This window comes from Cyprinus carpio, chromosome B8 (genome assembly GCF_018340385.1).
Source record: "Cyprinus carpio isolate SPL01 chromosome B8, ASM1834038v1, whole genome shotgun sequence".
In the NCBI taxonomy this organism is placed as follows: Eukaryota; Metazoa; Chordata; class Actinopteri; order Cypriniformes; family Cyprinidae; genus Cyprinus; species Cyprinus carpio.
The window spans coordinates 23,453,840-23,477,404 of record NC_056604.1 but is presented as its reverse complement, the minus strand read 5'-3'; the positions used below and the strand labels follow the sequence as shown (position 1 = coordinate 23,477,404).

Genomic DNA, 23,565 nt, shown 5'->3' with positions numbered 1-23,565 from the left:
GGTTTGATTTGTTGATTCAAAAATTTGTATAATTTGCAATGTATGAGGAGACCTTTGTGGTGTAATGCTCTATTTAATAACTGATTAACATGTACTTTGTGAGTTTGACATGGAAATGGAAATATGTATCAAGTTTGAAAATGGTGGTTTAAGCAAATTTAATTGTGTTTTAAGAAAATTAAGTTATAATTAAGTAATATTAGACTGACTACACTCAAACGGCTATCCACATTTCTGCTTCATGACGAGCAGTCCATCTTTAACCATGCTTCTCAGTTGCATTTACACTTTCCTTTTGTGCTTTACTAATTGTTTCTTTTTCAAAGTTTCTTGTTCAACATCTGAATTCAGATTAGAGGGAGATTACTTATTGGGTGGCCTTTTTGCTTTACATGAAATTGACCGTGTGACACCTGTTTTCACCCCGGAGACCACTGAATGTGTCTGGTAAGCAAGTATTTTTTACCACTAGGGTTATTCTTTTACCACTTTAGTATTTTAAATAAAATCAGCTTTTCACTGATTCTAATCAGCTTTTCACAATTTTAAAATGAATATTAAGTTACATGCTATTAACATCCTCACTGATGTTTTTAAGGCACAGTACCTCAAAATCTGGATATCAAATGATGCAAGTAATGAGGTTTGCTGTTGAGGAGATTAATAATTCCACAACTCTTTTGCCCAATGTTTCTCTGGGCTATGAAATTTTTGACCAATGTTCTAACACAAGGAATTTCCATTCAGTCTTAAGTTTCATCTCAAAGAATGGCTCAATAAAACCTAAAGAAAAACTTAACAACTATCAGCCTAAAGTGATTGCTTTAACAGGACCATATGGAAGCTCAAGAGCTATAACTGTTGCACCATTGATCACAATGGACCTTATACCAATGGTAAGTTTTGTGTCTTTTTATACAGTATACACAGCAAAATACTTACACATTACCTTTTTTCCTAACTTTTGTTCAGGACTAACAAGTTACTATGTGTATATTATATACATTGCATTACGAGGCCAGGGGTGTAAACATTTGAACAGAATGAAGATGTGTATTTTTATATATATATATATATATATATATCACATACACATACACACACACACACACACACACACACACACACACACACACACACACAGTTGTGGTCAGAATTATTGGCACCCTTGGTAAATATGATCAAAGATGTCTGTAAAAATAAATCTGCATTGTTTATCCTTTTGATCTTTAATTCATGAAATTAGCAAAAATCTAACTTTTCATTAAAGAAAAAAAAATCACATTATGAAATGTTTTTCTACAAAACACATTGGCCATAATTTTTGGCACCCTTTTGTTCAATACTTTTTGCAACCTCCTTTTGCCAAGATAATAGCTCTGAGTCTTCACCTATAATGCCTGATGAGTTTGGAGAACGCCTGACAAGAGATCAGAGACCATTACTTCATCCAGAATCTCTACAGATCCTTCAGGTTCCCAGCTCCATGTTAGTGGTGCTTTTCTTCAGTTCACTCCACTCATTTTCTTTAGGGTTCAGGTCAGAGAACTGGGACGACCATGACAAAAGCTTCAATTTGAATTCAGTGACACATTTTTGTTTTGGATCATTGTCCTTATGGAAGATCCAACAATGGCCCATTATTGGATTTCTAGCAGAAGCGGTCAGGTTTTGTTTTTTATCTGTTGGTATTTGATAGAATCCATGATGCCATGCATCTGAACAAGATGTCCAGGACCTCCAGCAAAAAATAAAATAAAAAATAAAAATAAAAAATAGGCCCACAACATTAAAGATCCAGCAGTATATTTAACCCTGGGCATGGGGTACTTTTTACTTTTTAGCTATTTTCTTCTTTTTTTTCAACAATCTTTTGCTGCACATCAGAACTATATTATTTGGTTTTACTCATAGTGATGAATGATTAAGATAACTTGGCCTTTGTGTTTCCTCATATTTATACTCCTGTGAAACAGGGAGTCATGGCTGGACAATTTCATGTTCATGATCACCCTGGCGTGCTAAAAAAAATGGGAATATGAATGGAAATATTCTTTAGAGATACATTACTCATAAAATAATTCTGGAGGTGCCAATAATTGTGGCCAGCGTATTTTGGAGAAAAACATTTCATAATGTCATTTTCCCCCCACTTTCAATTATTTTCCTTCAATGAAAGGTTCGATTTTTGCGAGATATATATATATATATATCTATATATATATATATATATATATATATATATATATATATTTATATATAGTTTTCACCCCCTGGCTCTTAAAGGGGTCATATGATGTTGCTAAAAAGAACATTATTTTGTGTATTTGGTGTAATGAAATGTGTTTATGCGGTTTAAGGTAAAAAAAAAAAAAAAAATTGTACTGTGACATAAAAACATACATTATTTTCCACATACTGTACATTATCGTTTCTTCTCTATGTCCCGCCTTCTGAAATGCATTGTTTTTTTTACAAAGCTCATCGTTCTGAAAAGCGAGGTGTGCTCTGATTGGCCTGCTGTCTAGGGCATTGTGATTGGCCAAATGTTTCAAGCGTCTGACGGAAATGTTACGCCCATCAACATATACTGTTATGGCGTGTCCCAGTCAGAACACCGGCATGATAGGACAAAAACAATAAAACCCATTACAAACAGGACAGTGGTTGCATCCAGTGGGGACATAATTACTGATTATAATGACTTATATTGTCTTTTCACGAGTTGCATTGCATATCGTGCCGCGTAAACATAAAACCATGTCTGCATTTGTGATCGGAAAAACAACAAACAACACACTGCTCAAAATTCACGTTTGAATCATCAGTGGCAAATCCTTTACATATGTATGCCTTCTTTCTTTGCTTGAACATTTGGGTGGCGTTATGAAAATCTTCCCACATAGTGACGTAGAGATGTAGGGGGGTGTTAGAGTGAGGCATTTTAGGGGGGCGTAGACAAGTCTTAACTTTTATAAAGAATATCTCTTTGGATTTGAGACTTTAGTCTTTGCAACTTTACAGATCTTCTTTATGCACCAAGAGTTTGAAACACTCCAAAGAGAAAGGAAAAATTTAAATTGCATCATATGACCCTTTTAATGCATTGTTTTTCCTTCTGGAGCATCAGTGAGCATTTGAAGATTCAGTAATAGTTGCATATGAGTCCCTCAGTTGTCCTCAGTGTGAAAAGATGGATCTCAAAATCATACAGAAATGCTGACAATCCAAAAAAATTGTGGGATCTGAGGGATTTTTCTGAAGAACAGCTGGCAGTAACTGTTCAGGACAAACAAGGGATTCATGAACAGCTATCAGTAAAAAAAATAATAATAATAAATAAATAAATAACAGCTGTGAATCATTTAGGTAACAACACAGTATTAAGAATCAAGCATATGTAAACTTTTGAATCATTTTTATAAATTCAACAATTATTTTCTCTTGTGGACTATATGTAAATGCCTTTTATGTGAAATATCTTATTCAGGTCAGAACTAAAAAAAATAACATGCATTTTGTATGGTCCCTCTTATTGGTAAAATAATTAACAGTTTGCAATTTCTGCAAGGTGTGTGTAAACTTTTGACCTCAACTGTCTATATAAGTGTTTTTTTCTCTTTCAAAGGTGAATTATGGAGCTTCTAGCTATGTGCTCAGCGATAAACTTTGGTATCCTTCTTATGTAAGAACAATTCCTAGCAACAAAAACCTGATAAAGATGATTATTCACATCATACAGTGGTTTGGATGGAACTGGGTTGCCTTTCTTGGTAACCAACAGGATTTGGATGGACTAAATCTGTTTAACAAATATATAAGAAATACTGGCATTTGTTTGGCTTATCAAGAGGGTCTGAGCCTAAATACAAACTATAGTCAAACGCTTAAAAAGATTGATGAGCTCAACATCAATGTCATTGTAATGTTTACTTGGCCACAATATGCAACCAAAATGATCAAAGCAGCCATAGCAAACAACATCCAAGACAAAGTATGGATTGCAAGTCAGCATTGGGCTATGAATAAACAGCTTCCAACTGAGCCAGGAATTGGGAAAATTGGCACAATCATTGGCATTACGGAGAAACTGTTGTCATTGCCCGGATTTAATGAATTTGTCTATAAAGCCAGAGGAACAACTGATGATGGCCATAATGATAGAGCTGAGAGTGAAGTCCAAGGGAGGAATAAGACATGTAATCAAGTTTGTGATCACTGCTCATTGTTGACTGCAGAGGAGATTATAAATGAAAATCCCACACACTCCTTTGCCATCTATGCTGCTATATATACCATAGCTCATGGATTACATAAAGTTCTGCAGTGCGACATGACTGAATGCCACAAAAATACATTGGTCAAGCCATACATGGTAACTGATCTCATGTGAATCCATGACAAGTTGAATAACTGTTTTATTTACATGGTTGAAGTAATGTTTTAATTTATAAAATAATGAATAATATTGTATTTTAATGATATAGTATATTATGCCTTATTGTATTATTGCTTATATTATTTAATTATTGTGCAATAATTTAATAAAAGAGTAAAACAAAAGTAATATAAATTGTATAAATATTATAGTAATATAATTGTAATTTAAAGAAGATAATTTAGTTATGTGTGTTTTTTTTTTATATATATACACATACCTCACAACAGCTTCTGGGAGAAATAAAGAAGTTGGATTTTCTACTCAATGGCCGTCAAATTAAATATGATGATCATTTTGATCCAACCATCAGTTTTGCAGTTGTGCTCTGGCGCACTGATGTGAATCCTCCACAGTTTGAGATGGTGGGCTCATATGAGAAACATCAAGAAATTAAACTCACCATAAACAACTCTCTCCTTCTCTGGCATAACAACGGTTCTGTAAGTTTTTAATGTTCAAGATTGTATTTATTTATTTATTTATTTATTTATTTATTTTTTGACATGTTTATTCAGTGTTAGCATGTACAATATACAATGTGTCTTCCCGAGGGAAATAGAAATACCTTAACAGAAGATCTTCAAGTTATTGGTTTGGCTTCAAATAAAACTACAAAAACACCTCCAAAGCAAAAAAAAAAAAAAAAAAAAAAATGCATAAACATATTCAAAATAATAAATAGATAAAGAGACTACAGTATAAAAGTGTAAAAATAATACCAATTATAAATAATTAATAATAATGTTGGTGATTAGGTTAGACACAAAGTTTAGCAATCAAAACCTACAGAAAGGCACATTAAAATATTTCCCGTACATTAATCTATCATCAAAAGATTCCAGCCTAAAGTGGAGACTGATACATGTCATATGAAACCGAAAAGAACATCAGAAGACAAAAGAACCCAGACCATTCTTTGTAAGTTGCAAAGTTGCAATGCCCACCTCCAGAAGGAGGGGCGCCACACCCCAGAGAGCCCTTATTGGCACATATGACTATTTTTCTCACATCCAAAGGCAGGTGATCTATAAACGGAGACCATAGGTTATAAAAGTTCTGTACATTACCCCTATGCACTGCAGCCAGTCTCTCATGGGGCAAAACTGCAAAAATCTCTTTATACCACTGAGTCACAGAGGGGGGAGTGTCATTGATCCATCTAATAAGGATGCATTTCCTTGCCACAAGTAGTAGTTTATCTAACAGTTTGTATCCTATTGCATCCAGTGTAAGTGTCATTGCCTGTCTCTTGGATGGAAGCCCCAGAAGAAAAAGACCAGGATCTTTTTTCAATTTTATTTTAAGAATGGTGTTAATTTCGCAAGTAATGAAGCTCCAAAATCTAGAGATATACTCGCAACTCCAAAAACAGTGAAAGTATGTCCCCAACTCTGTATGGCACTTAACACACAGGGCAGATATAGTATGATCAATTTTATTCATTATAACTGCCGTTGCATGTAATCTATGCAATATCTTATATTGAGTTTCTCTGAGCTGGTTGCAAATAAAAGTGGACCTTACACTTTTAATGGCTTCCTGCCAGTCATCATCTATATATTCATTGCATAGGTCTTTCTCCCATTTGTGAGCTATTGTATTCAAGAGTCCAGGGGCATGTGAGTATATAAAAGAATAAAACCTAGACAAAAAGTGAGCAGCATTAGTTGAGGAGGAAACCCTCCAAATTGCTAAGAGCTGGCGAATCCAGTGCATATCTTTGTTTTGAAAAAACATATTGCCGAATTTGTAAATAACCAAAGTGGTGTTGCTTTGGGAGATCAAACTTCTGTCGCAATTGTTGGAAGGACATTAGGGAGCCATCCTGGAACAAGTCCCCTATTACACGGATTCCTTTCATGTGCCATGCTTTAAAGATAGACAAACCTAAACCCGGGGACAAAGTCCTGATTCAGATAAATTGGACTCAACCTAAACAAAATTGCACCTTCCCCAAAGAACCTTAAGATCTGACGCCAAACTTTAACCGAATTGTGAAGTATCGGATTTTTCCTCACTATATCCACATGCTTGTAGGGGCAAGCAAACAGGCTCCGAATAGAGAATGTGGAACTAGCCCAGGAATCCACACTAGGACACAGATCACAGTAGGACCTATACCACTCCCAAATGAGTCTCGCATGGCAATCCCAATTATAATATAGAATATTAGGCATAGCTAAACCACCCAGTTCTACTGGCAACTGTAAAGATTTGATCTTTTGTCTAGGCTTCCTGCCATTCCATGCAAATCTAGAAAAAGCACTTTCCAGCTCTGCAGAGACTTTCCTGCTTAACCATAAGGGCAGCATCTGAAGAGGATACAATAATCGAGGAAGAATATTCATTTTGATTAAACTTATCCTACCGAGCAGCGAAAGAGGAAGAGCTTGCCAGGGATTTAAATCTTTTTTAACAGTATGAATAATCGTGTGAAAGGAAAACAGGTCAATTTAGCTCAAAGGGAATCATTTAAGATTTTAAAGGGAATTTGAACAGAATCACTGTTTCACGGCTGATCATTGAAACGGCCTGCGATTCACTGATCGAGCTGTTTAACATCAAATCTGCGCTGGATATTAATATCCAAAGTATAGTGAAAACACTATTAATTAGCACAGTAACAAGATCGACAGTTTAAGACATTAACTTGTAAGCACAAAACACAAGATACTTCTCTTTTCAATATGAATAAAGGCTTTATTAGATAAATCTAAGACATATAAACTAATCTAACACATAAGCACACGCACTCACACATTAACACAAGTTGCAGGAAGATAGAAAGTTATGGGAACAATGAGTTTAAGAGAATGAAAATGTGAAATCCCAAGTTTACAGCAATACGTGAAATTGCATAGACATGAACAACCATCAGTCACTTAATTAACCCTCGCATTGAGTTCATCAATTAGGTTAAAAGTATATTAGATAACACCAGTACAGATCAGAGTCTGGAGGTACGTTACTTGTGATGCCTGTGTAATGGGGTTCCCTTTGTTGTCGATGAAAAGGGGGTTTCCCGAGGTTGCTGATTGGCTGGAAGTACAGTAGTCGTTGAAGTGACGCCGTGGTTGGGCGTTGGCTGAAGATGCGGAGTTGTGGGCTGGTTGAAGTTTCAGACGGGCACTCAAGGTCAGACTCGGAGACACGGCTTTACAAAACTTAACTCAGAACACGAAACTCTCAAACGGAAAAGAAAAGAAACTAAAGTAAAAGAATAGAAGTAAAGTTTGACGAAACTAGGTGGTGTTTCTTCTAATCGTGGCTAAGTAGCAGCAGGCGTGCAGGCCGAAGCACGCTGGAACGGCGCTCGAAGAGCGCTAAAAGTGATGACAAAGCATGACTAAAAGCAGCAGCTAAAAAGCAGCCTAAAAAGCCGGCATGACTGATAGCAAAAGCTAAACGAAAGCTAAAAGCTAAAAGCAAAATTTGATGGTGTCCTGAGTATTTAAACTGGCATTTTGGCCACACCTCAAATGTTGTCTTGACCAATTAGATATTGTCTTTTCTCGGGGTGTTGCATTGTTTGTCCCACCCATTCATAAATCATATGTTATCTTATCAAGCACGTGGTCCAAATTTTTCCTGCTCTTGCAGGGTATAATTTGGACATGATTCCTATAACAAGAATATGATACATTTGACAAATAACTGATGGTCAGAAACGTTTCAAGCAAGAAGATTCGAACACACACATACTAAACATGAATATAATCCCTTAAGCTATTCAAGAGTTATTTAAAAAGACATACACAATAAGTGATTAGAAACATGAAAGTCAAATGTGTGGGTTACATAAATGATATGGAGTTAAGCAATGGACTGATATCCATTTAGAAGTCTTTTTTGAGTTCATTTTTTTGGTGCATATATGCATTGGAAGGCATTCTCTGTGCCATTCTGGGGAGTAAGGATGTGTCCTGTGAAGACCAGAGGGGTTAACAGGTCTCCTTAGGAATTTCAGTCTGGTTCTGCTAGGTGGGGGGGAAGTCAATCCAAAGATCTTGTTTACTCTCATGGGTTTACATGTGAGGGTCAGACTGTCCATCTCTTCGATTACTTGCCCCAAATTAGATAATCTCTACTTCGAATTGAAATTGTCAATAATTGTTCTAATGGTGTTAATGTTGAAAGCTGTTCTGTGAAAGAGTTGGTTAGTTATCTTGCTTCAGACTGTGGTGCTAGAAGTTGATTTACAACATCCTGCCTTTCTGTGGAATTCGGCTCATGTTTCAACCAGGCTCCCGATCGAATCTTTAATTTGTCTGGTTCAGGCCTCATAGCTACACGGGGCACAATTAAGTTTCCATAATTTATTCAGGTCAGTTGACACATTAATCCCAAGGTAGACAAATCCGGATTTGGACCATTTAAAGGGGAAGTTAATCAAAGATTCTGTATTAAAATTGCCTAAAGGTAAGGCTTCAGATTTACTAAAATTTATTTTGTACCTGAGATAAAACCAAACTCATCAAATAAAGACAGCATTGTTGGTATAGATAATTTGGGTGATGATAAAAACAACAGAATATCATCTGCATACAGTGCTATTTTGTGCTCTTCACCCATCATTGAAATACCCGTTATACCTCTATGCTGTCTGACAGCCTCCGCTAGAGGCTCCAGAGCCAGCAACTCACAATGCTGTTGGTTTGTATATTGTATTACATTCAGGAGCCTTCTTATATTTATAATAGAAAAACGCTTCTGAATAAAGCCAGTCTGATCAGGGTTTATAAGATTAGAGAGAACCATCTCAAGTCTTCTGGCCAGCAATTTAGAGAGTATCTTAGCATCAACTCCAATTAAACTAATAGGTCTATGAGAGCTACATACATCGGGTGGTTTATCCTTTTTAAGAATAAGTGAAATATTTGCTAAATTTAAAGTGGGTGGAAGCTGACCATTTTTCAATGAATCTGTAAACATTTCAGTAAGTGATCCTACTATTTCTTTTCCCATTTTTTTATAGAATTCTGGGCAAAAGCCATCTGGCCCAGGGGCCTTCCCTGCCCTCAGAGAGTTTATAGTGTCAAGAACTTCCTCTTCTGTAATTGGCCTACATAAGTCCACTTGCTCCTCCAGTGTGAGAGAGGGGAGCTTAATGTTATCAAGAAAATGGCTCATCCTTTGCTCTACTGAGTGGCATTCTGATGAATAAAGATTTTGATAAAATTCTTTTATAATTTTATTAATGCCTTTAACATTGAGGCTAATTAATTTAAGATCACTCATAGACAAATTTTACCATAAGATAGAAATAGTCTTAAAACCAAACAACGGGTATAAAAGAGCTCTGGGGTGTTAAAACAGAACAAAGAATGGTCATAATAATAATGAACAAAATAACACACCAAACTAAACCAAAACATCCCTGCCCCGATATCAAAAAAGATTGCAAACCTTGCATAATAAGCACATCCCTCCCCCCAATTAAGCTTGAAAAAAAAAGTGTGGAGGACGTGAAAAATAGCAGCCACATTACACCGAAAGACGGAGTTTAACTCTATCTAGCCCCCCCACTCCCATCACACGTAATATTACATAAAAACAACCAAGTGGCTGAAATCACTGTATGTGCCCTGAACAGAACACCTTAAAAAATATATATATATATATATATATATATATATATATATATATATATATATATATATATATATATATATATATATATATAAATAAAAAAAAAAATAAAAAAAAAAAATCAAATACATTTTAAAATAAACATTATACTGGGATAGGAATAATCCGCTGCATAGCAACATCACTCAACATCATACTGCTGCTGAGCAGTAAGTGATAAGAAAGTTTTTAAATGCACCGCAAATCTAAACTTGTGCTGAACAGTAGAGACAAAATAGAAGGACTTTAAATGTACCATGAAAACTGTCTGTTCAAGCATTTAGCGACTGTGGTAATGTGAAGCAGCGCTCATCCCAGCCAATCATGTCAACATAATATTTTAGTCCAATCCGTTCAGGTACGCCAGTGCATCTTGTGCAGAATGGAAAGAGTGGTCAGATCCATTATGGTTGAAACAGAGGTTAGCAGGGTAGCGCATCACAAAACGGACACCTCTTTGAATAAGCTGACCGCAGACGTCGTTGTATGCCCGTCTAGCCTCTCTGACTCTAACTGACAGGTCTTGTGTGATGAGAATGTCAATTCCCTCATATGCGAGACGCTCCTTCTTCTTTGCAGCAGCCAGGATTTTACTCTTCTCCGAGTAGTTGTGAAGCTTAATCAGCACAGGGCGTGCGCGGTTGGGTTTGAGCGGGCCCAGTGTTCTATGCGCCCGGTTGATTTTAATGGCGCCATGTTTTGTTTCAATCTCCAGCAGCTTGGGCAGCCAGGTTTCAAAAAACTTAACAGGTTGGCGAACCTCTGCGCCCTCCTTCAGAATATTTTCCCGCCGACTGTGATTTTCGGCGTCTTCTGCTCTCTCCGAGAGGGACTGCACAGTTTTTTCCAATGTCGATATCTTGTTGTGAAGTTCCGCCACTTTATCCTCGGTCTGGGAGACACGGCTCTCCGCCTCCGTGATACGCTTCGTGTAATCCTCTAATCGGGTTGTAAAGGTGTCTAACGTCGACTCTAAATGAGCGAATTTCTCGTCCAGGAAGGCGCTTAGATTATCAGTTACAGCCTGTACTAGACTGGACTGTTCAGTTGAAGAACCATCATCTTTGTTGCTCTGATTAGTAGGCGGTTGGCCTTTTGCTGTCGTGCGGCCCATTCTAGTTTCTTGTTGAGAAGGCGCGGGACCTGATCCTGACATGTTTACGGGTTGGATAATGAAAATTAAAGAAATAAACAGCCACGCAGTTTAATGTAAAATGAGAAAATAGCGCGATGGTCGCGGGAGCTCGGCGAAAACGTGCCACTTAGAACAAGAGCATCACGTGACTCCCAAGATTGTATTTATAATGTAAAGTTTTTGTACAGCAGTTAGGGGGAAGGGGAAAAAGAAAAGGTAAACGGTATGGATAATTAAAAAAGAAAAGATAAGATGCTTCTAGCTTCAGGAGGAGGTTAAGGCCAAAATAACAAACAAAAGAAGTATGCTTCTTGGGAGTAAGGGAATATAACTTACCTATCAAACAAAGTGTCAAAATAAACAACATGTCTCTTCCTTGACTTCCTCACTGTCCCAACAAAACCAGGAGAAAAGCAAACATTGATAAAATAAAAGTGACACCCACCTCCTTATGCGTCTGCAGGCAAAAATAACTCACAGTCACTACAGCCAGTACAACAGGCTTTCTTGAAGAAGCACTAAGGCAAACTTCAATGAGATCTGGGAAAACAGACAGGCCAAGCTCTCTCTGTTGAACAGCCCGCTCCCTCTGTACAAATGCAAGCTCCTCTTCACTAGCGAGGGACAGGTGACATCAATTAAGCTTCTGTGGCTATGTTTACATACACCCAAATAATCTGTTTATTGACGCATGAAACGAGTGGCTCTTCCTTTTGAATAAAGTGTTGTATAAATGTGTGTCCTGTCATTATAAAACTCTCCTTTCACTCTGCAACTGTGAAGTGGAGCAGGACAACCTTGTTTTGGATACTCATCCACAGGCAACCCATTGATAAATATGAGCAGGACAGCGGTTTATTTCTATTTATCCATAAACGGGTAAATATTAATTCTGCTGTTAAAAACAAATAAAGAAACCGTGTAGGAAAGTGTTTATTATGTGCAAACAGTGAGAAACTTGATATTATCTGTATGTCACTTTCACTTTTCACTTTCATTTTCACTATTTGTGCAGTGTGCGCATGTCTAAAAAAAAAATCTATTCCGATTTGAAGCTTGTAACATATAAATGCGCACATCAACCCAATCACTTTATTTAACGTTCATGTAAACACTACAATCAGATTCATCAGTCGTAATGAATTCAGTCCAACTGAACCAAAAAGTGTGCATGTAAACATAGCCTGTGAGAGGACAGGGAAGAACAGAGGAAAACAGGCAAAAACTACACTTCCCAGCAGGCTGTTAACAATGGCATTTAAAAAAAAAATCCTGGGACATAACATGAGCCTTCATCCAAACATTTAGCTTTCTAGATTACAGTTTTCTCAATCAGTTTTACACATATTGCAAAATGAATGTCAACTAACAGACTTCTACTTTAGCAAAACAATACAATTTATTGTCATGATAAATGAGGAATCAGGTTTGCTGCTGAGAAGGGGCCATGAAATTAAGAATCAAAATGTTCTTGATATTTACACATATGAGAGGTTACTGTGCAATATAAAAATACTGCAAGCTTCTGGTCCTCTTGTGCACACTTGTATTTACTTAAGTTTTATTTACTAATCCATGCAGTAGAAATCTATTAACTTCCATATGAATAAAGATTATAAGGCTTTATTTTAATTGTCTGTTAAAACTAGGGTAGGCAGTGTCTGTGCTAGAAGTCTGCATTCCCGTGGGAACCGATATGACAGGTCGGACAGGTCAGACAGGTCAGATAGGTCAGTCTGCCTTCGCACAGAGCTCCCCAACTTGTGTTGGATGCATCCGTTGAGACAACCTTCATTCTGTGAATCAAGCCCATAGTCACGCCCTGCTTGAACCACTGTAGGTCTTTCCAAGTGGCCAGAGCAGTTACACATGCCTAGCTCACTATGACATAAATGCATTCGTGATGCCACGCATGGGGCGGAATTTGAGGTTTCAGCCAGTACTGAAGGGGTCTTATATTGAGCAGGCCCAGCATCTTTCGAAACATTCTGAGAGGGCGAGAGGCTCTGATTTTGAAAGACACCGTGAGCTGTTGTATGGCCAGTGAACGTTCTGGCGCGACTACCGCCCTTATGTGGACTGAGTCAAAAACTGCTCCCAGGAACAAAGTTCGTTGGCTGGGAGACAGAGAGCTCTTGGCAAAATTGACCCTGAGTCCCAAGCCCTCAAAGTGGCTGAGGAGGAGGGACCTGTGGGATATTAGTTTGGCCTCTGACTACCAGTCATCAAGGTAATTCAAAGTGTGGACTCCCATCTGCCTCAGAGGGGAGAAGGCCACGTCCATGTATTTCCTAAAAGTGTGGAGAGCGAGGGACCCAAAGGGTGGGAACGTTTACTGATATGACACTTCCTTGAAGGCGAATCTCAAGAATTATCTGTGATGGGGGGCTACCTGGATGTGAAAGTAAGCATCTTTCAGATCCAGAGAAAAGAATTAGTCCCCTGGGCATATTTTTGAGAGGATCTGGTTTAGGGTAGTCATTCTTAACAGCCATTTCATGAGGGCACGGTTCAGGTGTCTGAGATCTAGGATGGGCTAGAGGCTGCTATCCTTTTTGGGGATGAGGAAGTAATGGCTGTAGAAGCCTGACTTGCTCTGAGCTGGCGGAATGGTCTCTATGGCTTGTTTTACCAGTAAAATCGCAAGACTTGAGCGTTCTTGCTCTGGACTTGACACTTGTGATAACTAGAAGATGAAATTTGCTCTTTTTGAAAATATTTGTTTTGTATTTTTCTCACTATAACAGCGGGTGTTTGTGAGGGCGCTTTTGGAATGGGCCCAGTATTCACACAGTTTCTAGAACAAACATACTGCCACTGGCACCCTGACCCGAACGGGGTGCTTGAGGGTGTGTGGATAATGATGCTCAGAACAGGCAGGTTGTCGATGAGTGACAGAGCACAATAAGGATGGAGCAAAGTGTGGAATGCGCTACCCTTGAAGGACGTTCAACTCAGTTTTGTTTATATTTTGCTTAGCCTATAATTTTAAATCACAGATGTCGTATTTATTTATTTTTCTCTGCGACACATTTCCTACTGTGTCAGAGAAATGTCAAACGAATTTAGTGTTTTGACAAGACGAATAAAAATAGCTATCATGCTATTTTTGTACAACCTACAGTTTTATCATTTTTTTCTCTCTGCGACACTTTTTCCTATTGTGTTGTAAATGTTAAAGGGGACTTATTATGCAAAATTCACTTTCACATGTTGTTTGGACATAAATGTGTGTTCGCAGTGTGCGTACACAACTATGGAGATAGAATTGTTGCTTAATTCCAAATAAATAGATTATGATCCACAAATAAATGTAAAGAGATTGAAAAATATTAAACATATTGACAAATAAATCTAATGAGATCCACAAGTAAATCTTAAAGTTTCACAAATAAGAATTAAATTCACAAATAATTAAAATGAGATTTGCAAATAAAAAACATATTCACAAATATATATTTATGTCACAACCACAACTTTGTCTGGCATTTATTTGTGAATCGCGTCCTGTGCATTTTGTAGATAGCTGCATGCATTTGTGAATCGCGTCCTGTGCATTTGCGAATTGTGAAAACATTTCTTGCATCAAGACGTGCTGACAATCCACAAATACGTGGACTCCACCCACCGTCTACTCAAGCCAATCAGATAACAGCCACATTTCGCTGACCAATCATAGCACGATCTCGCTCTAGCCAATCACGTTTTGCTTTACAAGGGCGGTCTCGTCCTGAGATAACTTCATTCATCTGCATTGGCTCAAATAGGTAATATAAGGGCCATAAAAGGGGTAACGTTACAGTAAAAGATGTTTAAAACTGGATTTCGTTAGACCATTAGACTGTGTATCATGCCAACCAAGCCACAGTATTTTATGTTACGTGACTTTGAAAATGCCAAAGAAACAGTGCGTGATGAAGTGTAGTAGGTTAGACTAGTGCGCATTTACAGTGCGTTCTTTCACTGTATAATTCAGTTTATTAAATAAATATAAATTATTAATGTATATAAAGTTACATTTCGAATGATCACAAAATTCAAGATATGGGAGCAGAAAATGTCTATTTATATAATTTAATATAGTTATTTAATATAAATTTTTAAATTATTATAAATTTATATATATATATACATATATATATAAATGTCGTGTCTCAAAAATCAACATGATTTCAAATGTGATATTAAAATTATGTGATAATTAATATACAGTTCAATAAACAAAACGTGAATTAAGAGACTTAAGTTTTAGACACCATATTGCTTGTTTTTGCTGTATTTCGACAACAAAAATAACTCCACACAAAGCCACAGCACTGTTTTTCGTCTCTGAGCAACATGACAGCGTTTCGTTTCTGAATGAATCAACCGTTTAAATGATTCAGTTGAATCGCAATGACTCACTTGTTAACAGTGAATTGCTGCCACCTACTGGTGGTTTAAATTTCACATTTAAAGTATCTTTTAATTTTTTTAAAATAATTTCAAATGTTACTATTCGAGGTTTTTTTTTTTTTTTTTTTTTTTAAATATCAAAACATTATTTATGCATTTGTAACTGCAGGTTAATGACCTGCCCAACTCAATCCGAACAGCTGAGTCCTTGGCCATCTTCAAGAATCGGCTAAAAAACACATCTCTTCCATCTTTATTTGACCCTCTAACTCTAGCACTCTCTATTCTAATTCTATTCTTAAAAAACACTTGTCTCTTTTAGACTTGCACTCTATTCATTTGCTGCTTGTTTTCTTAAAAAATGTCTAATCTTTTTGTATTCTATGTTTTCTTTTCATATATTATAGAATTAACATAAGCAAAAAACACCTCTAACGCTAGCTTGCTCTATTATTTTTCTATTCTATCTGTTTTCTTTTTATTTATTATATTATTTAAAAGCCCTTGCTATAAGTTAACTGAGACTTGTTATAACACTTGTTCATCATTGCTCTTTTGTTGATTTTGATTGCTTCCATTGTCCTCATTTGTAAGTCGCTTTGGATAAAAGCGTCTGCTAAATGGCTAAATGTAAATGTAAACCATCCTGTGTCCCTCTGCTGGTATTAAACAGTGTGACATCTAAATGCCACTTCAGATGCACTTCTGTTTCCTCTTTCAAAGATTCATTTCTTGATATTTATACCATTTGTTTGGTAACAGCCCAAATGTCTCATTATTCTAATTGACAAATTATATGCAAGAATTTGACTCAAAAAGTGATGCACACTTTAAGAAAAAATGGCTTTATAAATGTAAAAATGCTTATAAAAGGTAATATATATATATATATATATATATATATATATATATATATATATATATATATATATATATGTATATATATATATATATATAAACTTATTGGTAGATTAATTTCTATCACTGGTGTGAACTGACCATCACAGAATATCACAACCTTCATACATCGTTAGATTCACATAGGAGCTCAAATACATCGGCGTGACTGAAAAACTGGGAAATGCTGTCGGCTGTTGTGTGACGGCAATTTAAACGATTACACAAACAAATGTTTATTATGAGGTTGAGTTCAGTTATTTATTATTCAGTTACTTATTTACGCTTTTATTTCCATATTGAATAACATGACGCTTGCATAATTTGAATCCAGTATAGCGTTGTTGTTCCCATAGCCTTGATTTAAAGCTCTGTTTCTCTGGCATTTTCAAAGTCACGTAACATAAAATACTGTGGCTTGGTTGGCATGATACACAGTCTAATGGTCTAACGAAATCCAGTTTTAAACATCTTTTACTGTAATGGCCCTTATATTACCTATTTGAGCCAATGCAGATGAATGAAGTTATCTCAGGACGAGACCGCCCTGATTGTAAAGCAAAACGTGATTGGCTATAGCGAGATCGTGCTATGATTGGTCAGCGAAATGTGGCTGTTATCTGATTGGCTTGAGTAGACGGTGGGTGGAGTCCACGTATTTGTGGATTGTCAGCACGTCTTGACGCAAGAAATGTTTCACAATTCGCAAATGCACAGGACGCGATTCACAAATGCATGCCAGACAAAGTTGTGGTTGTGACATAAATATATATTTGTGAATATGTTTTTTATTTGCAAATCTCATTTTAATTATTCGTGAATTTAATTCTTATTTGTGAAACTTTAAGATTTATTTGTGGATCTCATTAGATTTATTTGTCAATATGTTTAATATTTTTTAAATCTCTTTACATTTATTTGTGGATCATAATCTATTTATTTGGAATTAAGCAACAATTCTATCTCCATACACAACCACCCTATAATGATAAAAATCCACCCACTTCTTTTTTTTAATCCCCATAAATTATAAGCAGTGTCTCCCAACTACCTGTTTTTCGTCTTGGTGCTAATGTGACATCACATTAGCCACAGGCCCTGGCCACTAAAGTTGACAGACACTGCCGTTTTAACATAGAGCCGCCCTGAGCGAGTTCACAGTGAGTTGTACACAGTCCGCCATTGCTGCCTTGACGAGAATGTCTCCCAAGCATTTAAGGTGTTCTGTAGCTGGATGTATGAATCCACATAGCTCTCTCCTTACTCCTGAAATTTGAGCAGATGAAGACAAGGTGGATTAATTTTGTTTTCAAAGAAAAAGCTCCCTCAACTCTATCGAAATTCATTTATGTCTGCGCAAATCATTTTACACACGACTGTTTTGTGAATGAGGATCAGTATAAAGCAGGTTTTGCACAAAATTTGCTCCTGAAGGATGGAGCAGTGCCAACTGTTCATGATCCAGCCACACTTCCAGAAGAAATAAGTATCAGACGTTAAGTTTTCCAAAATGCCTTTCTGAAAGAGCTTCTTGGCACTCTGTAAGGCTATGTTGCTAAAGCTACCATTCTTAGTCTGTTTTCACTGATGCTGCCTTCACGTGCTACCAGAATGATTGTTAATAGGAAAGTGGTAGTTAAAAATTGCATTTGAAAGTTATTGACCGCCTGAATCTTTAGAGCTCATAATAACAAGTGGGACTTATAAGTTTGTGATAGCACGCAATGGCACCATGAGTTATTTTTATTGCGCCATGCACCCATCTGTGTAATTCATAAAGTTCATTTTTTTAAGCAAAGTACAATCAGATGACTGACTTTTAAACTGAGTGTGTTTTCTGTAAAGTTAACAGGCTTGTACTAATAGTGGAGTGTTTATTTGCATAGGCTAGTACTGGTATTGCCATAGCTTGAGCACTTGAATCTCTGCCCTCTTTTGCTCATTTGCATTTAAAGGGAAAGATGAAAAAGACGCATTTTGGCTTATACCCTAAACAAGGCTTATACCTTTTTAACAAGCTATAAAAATTATCTGTAAGGTATTTTGAGCTAAAACTTCACACACACACACACACACACACACACTCTGGGGACATCAGAAACCTATTTTACATCTTGTAAAAAGGGGCATAATAGGTCACCTTTAAACAAATTGTTTCCTGACAAGTCAAATAAAAATAAGAAATACAATTTTTGTACATTTTTATTTTCTCTGACAATTTTTTTTCCTACTGTGTTGCATAAAATATCAAACTTATTTTGTGTCTTAAGATAATTAATATAATTTCAAGTCAAAGTCAATAAATTCAAGACTCTTGACAAGATGAATAAAATAACGTACAATTTTATGCAGACTACACTTTTATTTGTTAGCCTATCTCTCTTTCTTTCAGTAGCGGAAATTTAAATGTGAAATTCTGGAAACAAGATCTAAATTTACCGGGAATGGTTCGGGAAGAAAATTATTCTAAGCGGACAACTGGTGAACAAAGAGCGGGCGGGTGCGGAATATAACCTTGCGGGAGCAGGATTAAAAAAAATTGTCTTGCACAGACCTCTAGCCTGTGCCACTGTTGTATTCAAGTCCTCCTGGGGAAGTTTGTGTTTAAGAGTTAGCAAGTCGTAATTACAATATCAGGTCATCAAATTGGTCAAGTCAAGTAAAGTCACCTTTATTTATATAGTGCTTTATACAATACAGATTGTGTCAAAGCAGCTTTACAGTTTTAAACTGGAAAAATGTGTGCTGATAATGCAAAAGTACAAAAGAAAACAGTCAGTTTTCAGTTAAAGTTGGTTCATCGTTGATTCAGTGATTTCATTATTCATCCAGCTCAGTTCAGTATTCTTCAAATAGTGTCTGTGCAATTAAGCTGCCAATATTGCAAGAAATTGTGTCCACAACTAAGCAAGACAAATCTGACCATGGCAAAGAACCAAAACTCCACTGGTGACAGAAATGGAGAAAATAAACCTTGGGAGAAACCAGGCTAAGACAAAACCAGCATGGTGTGATTTAAATCCAGGCTGCAACACACGTCATTATTGTGCAGAGGACTTGTCAAGTTCTTGTGGTCTAATTTGGTCAGTGCAAAAGGCCGATTTACATTTTCTACAAAAAAAGTAAAAAGATTTATATCTATAAAATAACAAAATAAAATAAAAGTAAAAATACAAATAAAATAAAAAGAATATTCAGTTTCCTACTCATAATTACGACTTCAAGGTAGTTTTCATGTGTGATCAACTCTTTCTTAAGTGACTTGAATGCACCATTCACATTGTGGTACTACATAAATAAAGCATAGGCCTATTTTCAAACAACCTTTGCAAACACCCCTTTCACACATCATGCCTTTCAAAACACAAAAATATCATAAATACAACTCAAAAAATACTTGTTTTACAGCATTGTCCGTCTCTGTGTACTTTGCCAAGTCTTCGATTTTGCTTGTAAGACACCTTTAAGTATTGATTGCTGTCAGGATAATCAGGATTTCAACCAGTATAACAAAATTGTTTCTACAAAAAATTGCCTGCCGAAAATTTTAACTGTTTTGAAAGCGAGAGCTTATAAATGTATGTGTGTTTAAATTTGTATTGCATTCAGGTTTCAGGTTGTGTTCATCTGAAGATAGTTTGTTTAGTTTGAGAACACCGATCTTAGTTTGGAGAAATGTTTAAAATCAATTGAGATGAATGTTAACTTTAATGATAAATTTTTTCATTCCTTTCTCAGGTTCCTTTCTCAAACTGCTCTGCTGAGTGTAAGGCGGGATATTCAAGGAAACCTGAAGGTTTTCATAGTTGCTGCTTTTCATGTGAAAAATGCCCACCTAACACCTATGTGAATTTTTCAGGTAAGTACCTTAGGAAGCAGAAAATGACAGCTTGGAATTTAAAGAGATAGTCCACCCAAAAATTTAAATTTTGTCGTCATTTACTTTCCCCCATGTGATTCCAAATCCACATACATTTCTGCAGATCACAAAAGAAGATATTTTGAAGAATGTTAGTAACCAAATAGTTTTGGTTCCTATTGATTTTTCATTTGTATTTCTTTTTATCCATGCAATTAAAGTCAATAGAAACTTTTTTGGTTACCAAATACCAGCATTCTTCAAAATATCTTCTTTTGTGTTCTTCAGAAGAAAGAAAGTCATACAGGCTTTGGAATAACATGAGGCTGAGTAAATAATGACATTGAGTTACAGATGTTACAGATTCCTTTGATTAATCCTATGCTGGCTGTCCTTGTATATCATTCTCCAAAGGCAAACAAAGACTTCATTGGTGAATTTTTTGAACTCTTGAGCAAGCTGGCTACACAGTTTAACCGCTTTTTTAATTCTGAGGGACTTCAATGTACATTTATGTTGTGGCCCAATGCAGTTTTTAAAGAGTTTTTGAACATGATTGACTCTTTTGATCTATTCTTTTGAATAGTTTACAGGAGTTATGGTGCTATTTGAATTGTGATATTTGACAACAAAATATTTCCCCACATTCATTTACAATTACTGCAAAATTCTAGTACTAAACATTCATATTATTTTACTGTTTTTCAGGGGATCCCTATACCTGTTTTCCATGTGAAGAGAATGAATGGTCTGATGAGGGCAGTACGACATGTAAGACACGTTCTGTTGTCTATCCTGAGTTCACAGAAATCCCCTCCATAATTGTCATGTTTTCCGCCGCATGCCTAATTATTCTTCTAATTGCTGTATTTTGGCTTTTTGCATACAATTACAACACACCAGTGGTAAAGTCTGCTGGTGGCAGCATGTGTTTACTCATGTTGACCAGTTTGATTTTGTCTATTATAAGTGTGTTCTTTTTCTTTGGAAAACCCACATTTGTATTTTGCCTCCTAAGAAATGCCATATTTGATTTTTTCTTCACTGTCTGTATTTCCTGTTTGACTGTCCGTTCCTTTCAAATTGTTTGTGTTTTTAAAATGGCTGCTCAGTTCCCTAAGGTGTACAGTCTTTGGGTAAAACACAATGGCCAGTGGCTCTTCATTGCATTTTCTTCTTTTATTCATTTAATTTCTTGTGTGATATGGATGACTGTTGATCCTGTCAAAGTCATTGCTGACTCATGGACTTTTAAAGACCAAATTATGCTCATCTGTGAAATGGGGAACACTATAACCTTTACTATAGTCTTGTTTATAAGTTGGTTTCTTGGTTTCCTGTGTCTCCTGTTTTCTTATATGGGAAGAGATCTGCCCAAAAATTACAATGAGGCCAAATCAATAACATTCAGTCTCATTTTGTACTATCTGACCTGGATTGCATATTTCACAGCAAGCCTCACTACCAAAAGCAAATACATCATCATTTTTAATGCAGTGGCCCACATAACCAGTATAAATGGAATTCTCTTCAGTTATTTCATACCAAAATCTTACGTCATTATATTCCAACCGCAAAAAAACACTCCAGCATACTTTCAAACATCTATTCAGAATTACACCCAAACCATTAGTAGGTCTTAGACTCAGACTTTAGTCTTTATGTATAGAAAGAAAGCCAGCTTAACTCTTAAACTCTGGTTTAGATACTTCACTGTTATGTAATCACAGTCTTAAACACAAGTAGAGAAAACAAGTAAGCAAAGTAGAGAATAGAGATCTATTGGGTTCAATCAGCATATGCAATTTTTGAGATTTATACATGTAATGTAAACACAAAGGCTTCCATTTTTATTTTTTATTTATTTTATTAATTTTTTTTAATTATAATAAAGAACATTTTAAAACTCACTGAATAGTTAGTTATTCATGGTTTGTGAGGTGTGGATCAGCTGTCTTGTATGTTTGATGTCATACAGTACTCACTGTCTATTCAAACTCAAATTATATAATAGTAATATATATTGATAAACAACAGCTGTTTTTAAACCATTTATTTGGAAAATGTGTTTTATACATCTAAAACAAAACAAAACAATATGATCTCACTGCAGTTTTAAGGGATACTCCACCGCAAAATGATTTTTTTTCATTAATCACTCACCCCCATGTCGTTCCAAACCCATAAAAGCTTTGTTCGTCTTCAGAACACAATTTAAGATATTTTGGATGAAAACCGAGAGGCTTGAGACTGTCCCATAGACTGCCAAGTAAGTAACACTTTCCAGGTCCAGGAAAGTATGAAAAGCATCATCAGAATACTCCATCTGCCATCAGTGATTCGACCATAACGTTATGAAGCGTAGAGCCATTTTGACAAGTCTGAGCAGTACGCAGGCAGCGTATGCTCTTCTGTATCAGCCGTGCCACAAGGATACGTTTTTTTTTTCATGTAATTATGTGTTGGTTTGAAAGAAAACAGAGCATCATACCACTCAGATTTGCCAAGATGGCTGCAGAGAAGTACTTATAGGCTTATTAGACATTTCCACTCTCTAATATATATATATATTAAATTAAATTAAATTAAATTTATGCATTTAGCAGATGCTTTTATCCAAGGCGACTTACAGTGCATTCAGGCTATCAATTTTTACCTATCATATATATATATATATTATATATATATGTTTTTTTCCAAGGCGATATATATATATATATATATATATATATATATATATATATATTTGTATTTATTCAATTATATTTAGACAGTAATAAAAGTTAATTTTATCTGCATCTCAACTATCTAGACAGCACAAGTACATCTGTAAGACATCTGCTATAGATCTGGGAAACATCTGCTGTCTACTCTGATAAACGTCTGTTTTACATGCATTCTTATAAATGTCTATTTGACATCTGACAGGAAACGTCTTAGAGGCATATTGCAGATGAGCAAACACTCTAAAAAATACATCTTGCATATGTAAATGCAGACATCAAATAAATATCTCCGAGATTAAGTAAATGCGCGATTAGGGTGAGTGCTTTACTGTCAGGTGCTGGTGCCACCTTTTGTAGAACTTAATTGCACTGGTGCTGGCGTCCTCAAACGTTAGTATGGAGCCCTACAATGGAGCCCAAAACAATAATAAATGCCGCAAATATCACCACAAATTTTGAGAAAAGCTGCAGCAAAATAAGTTAT

General features: G+C 36.1%; 1 protein-coding gene across 1 annotated transcript; it reads left to right on the top strand.

The window, feature by feature from the left end:
• The first annotated feature begins 265 nt into the window (after positions 1-265).
• LOC109067755 (taste receptor type 1 member 1-like) lies at positions 266-21,998 on the top strand. The gene is made up of 6 exons (XM_042730176.1): positions 266-447; positions 599-896; positions 3,629-4,375; positions 4,669-4,881; positions 20,235-20,355; positions 21,064-21,998. The coding sequence occupies exons 1-6, from the start codon at positions 266-268 to the stop codon at positions 21,996-21,998; spliced, it is 2,496 nt and encodes an 831-aa protein (XP_042586110.1).
• The last annotated feature ends 1,567 nt before the right edge of the window (positions 21,999-23,565 follow it).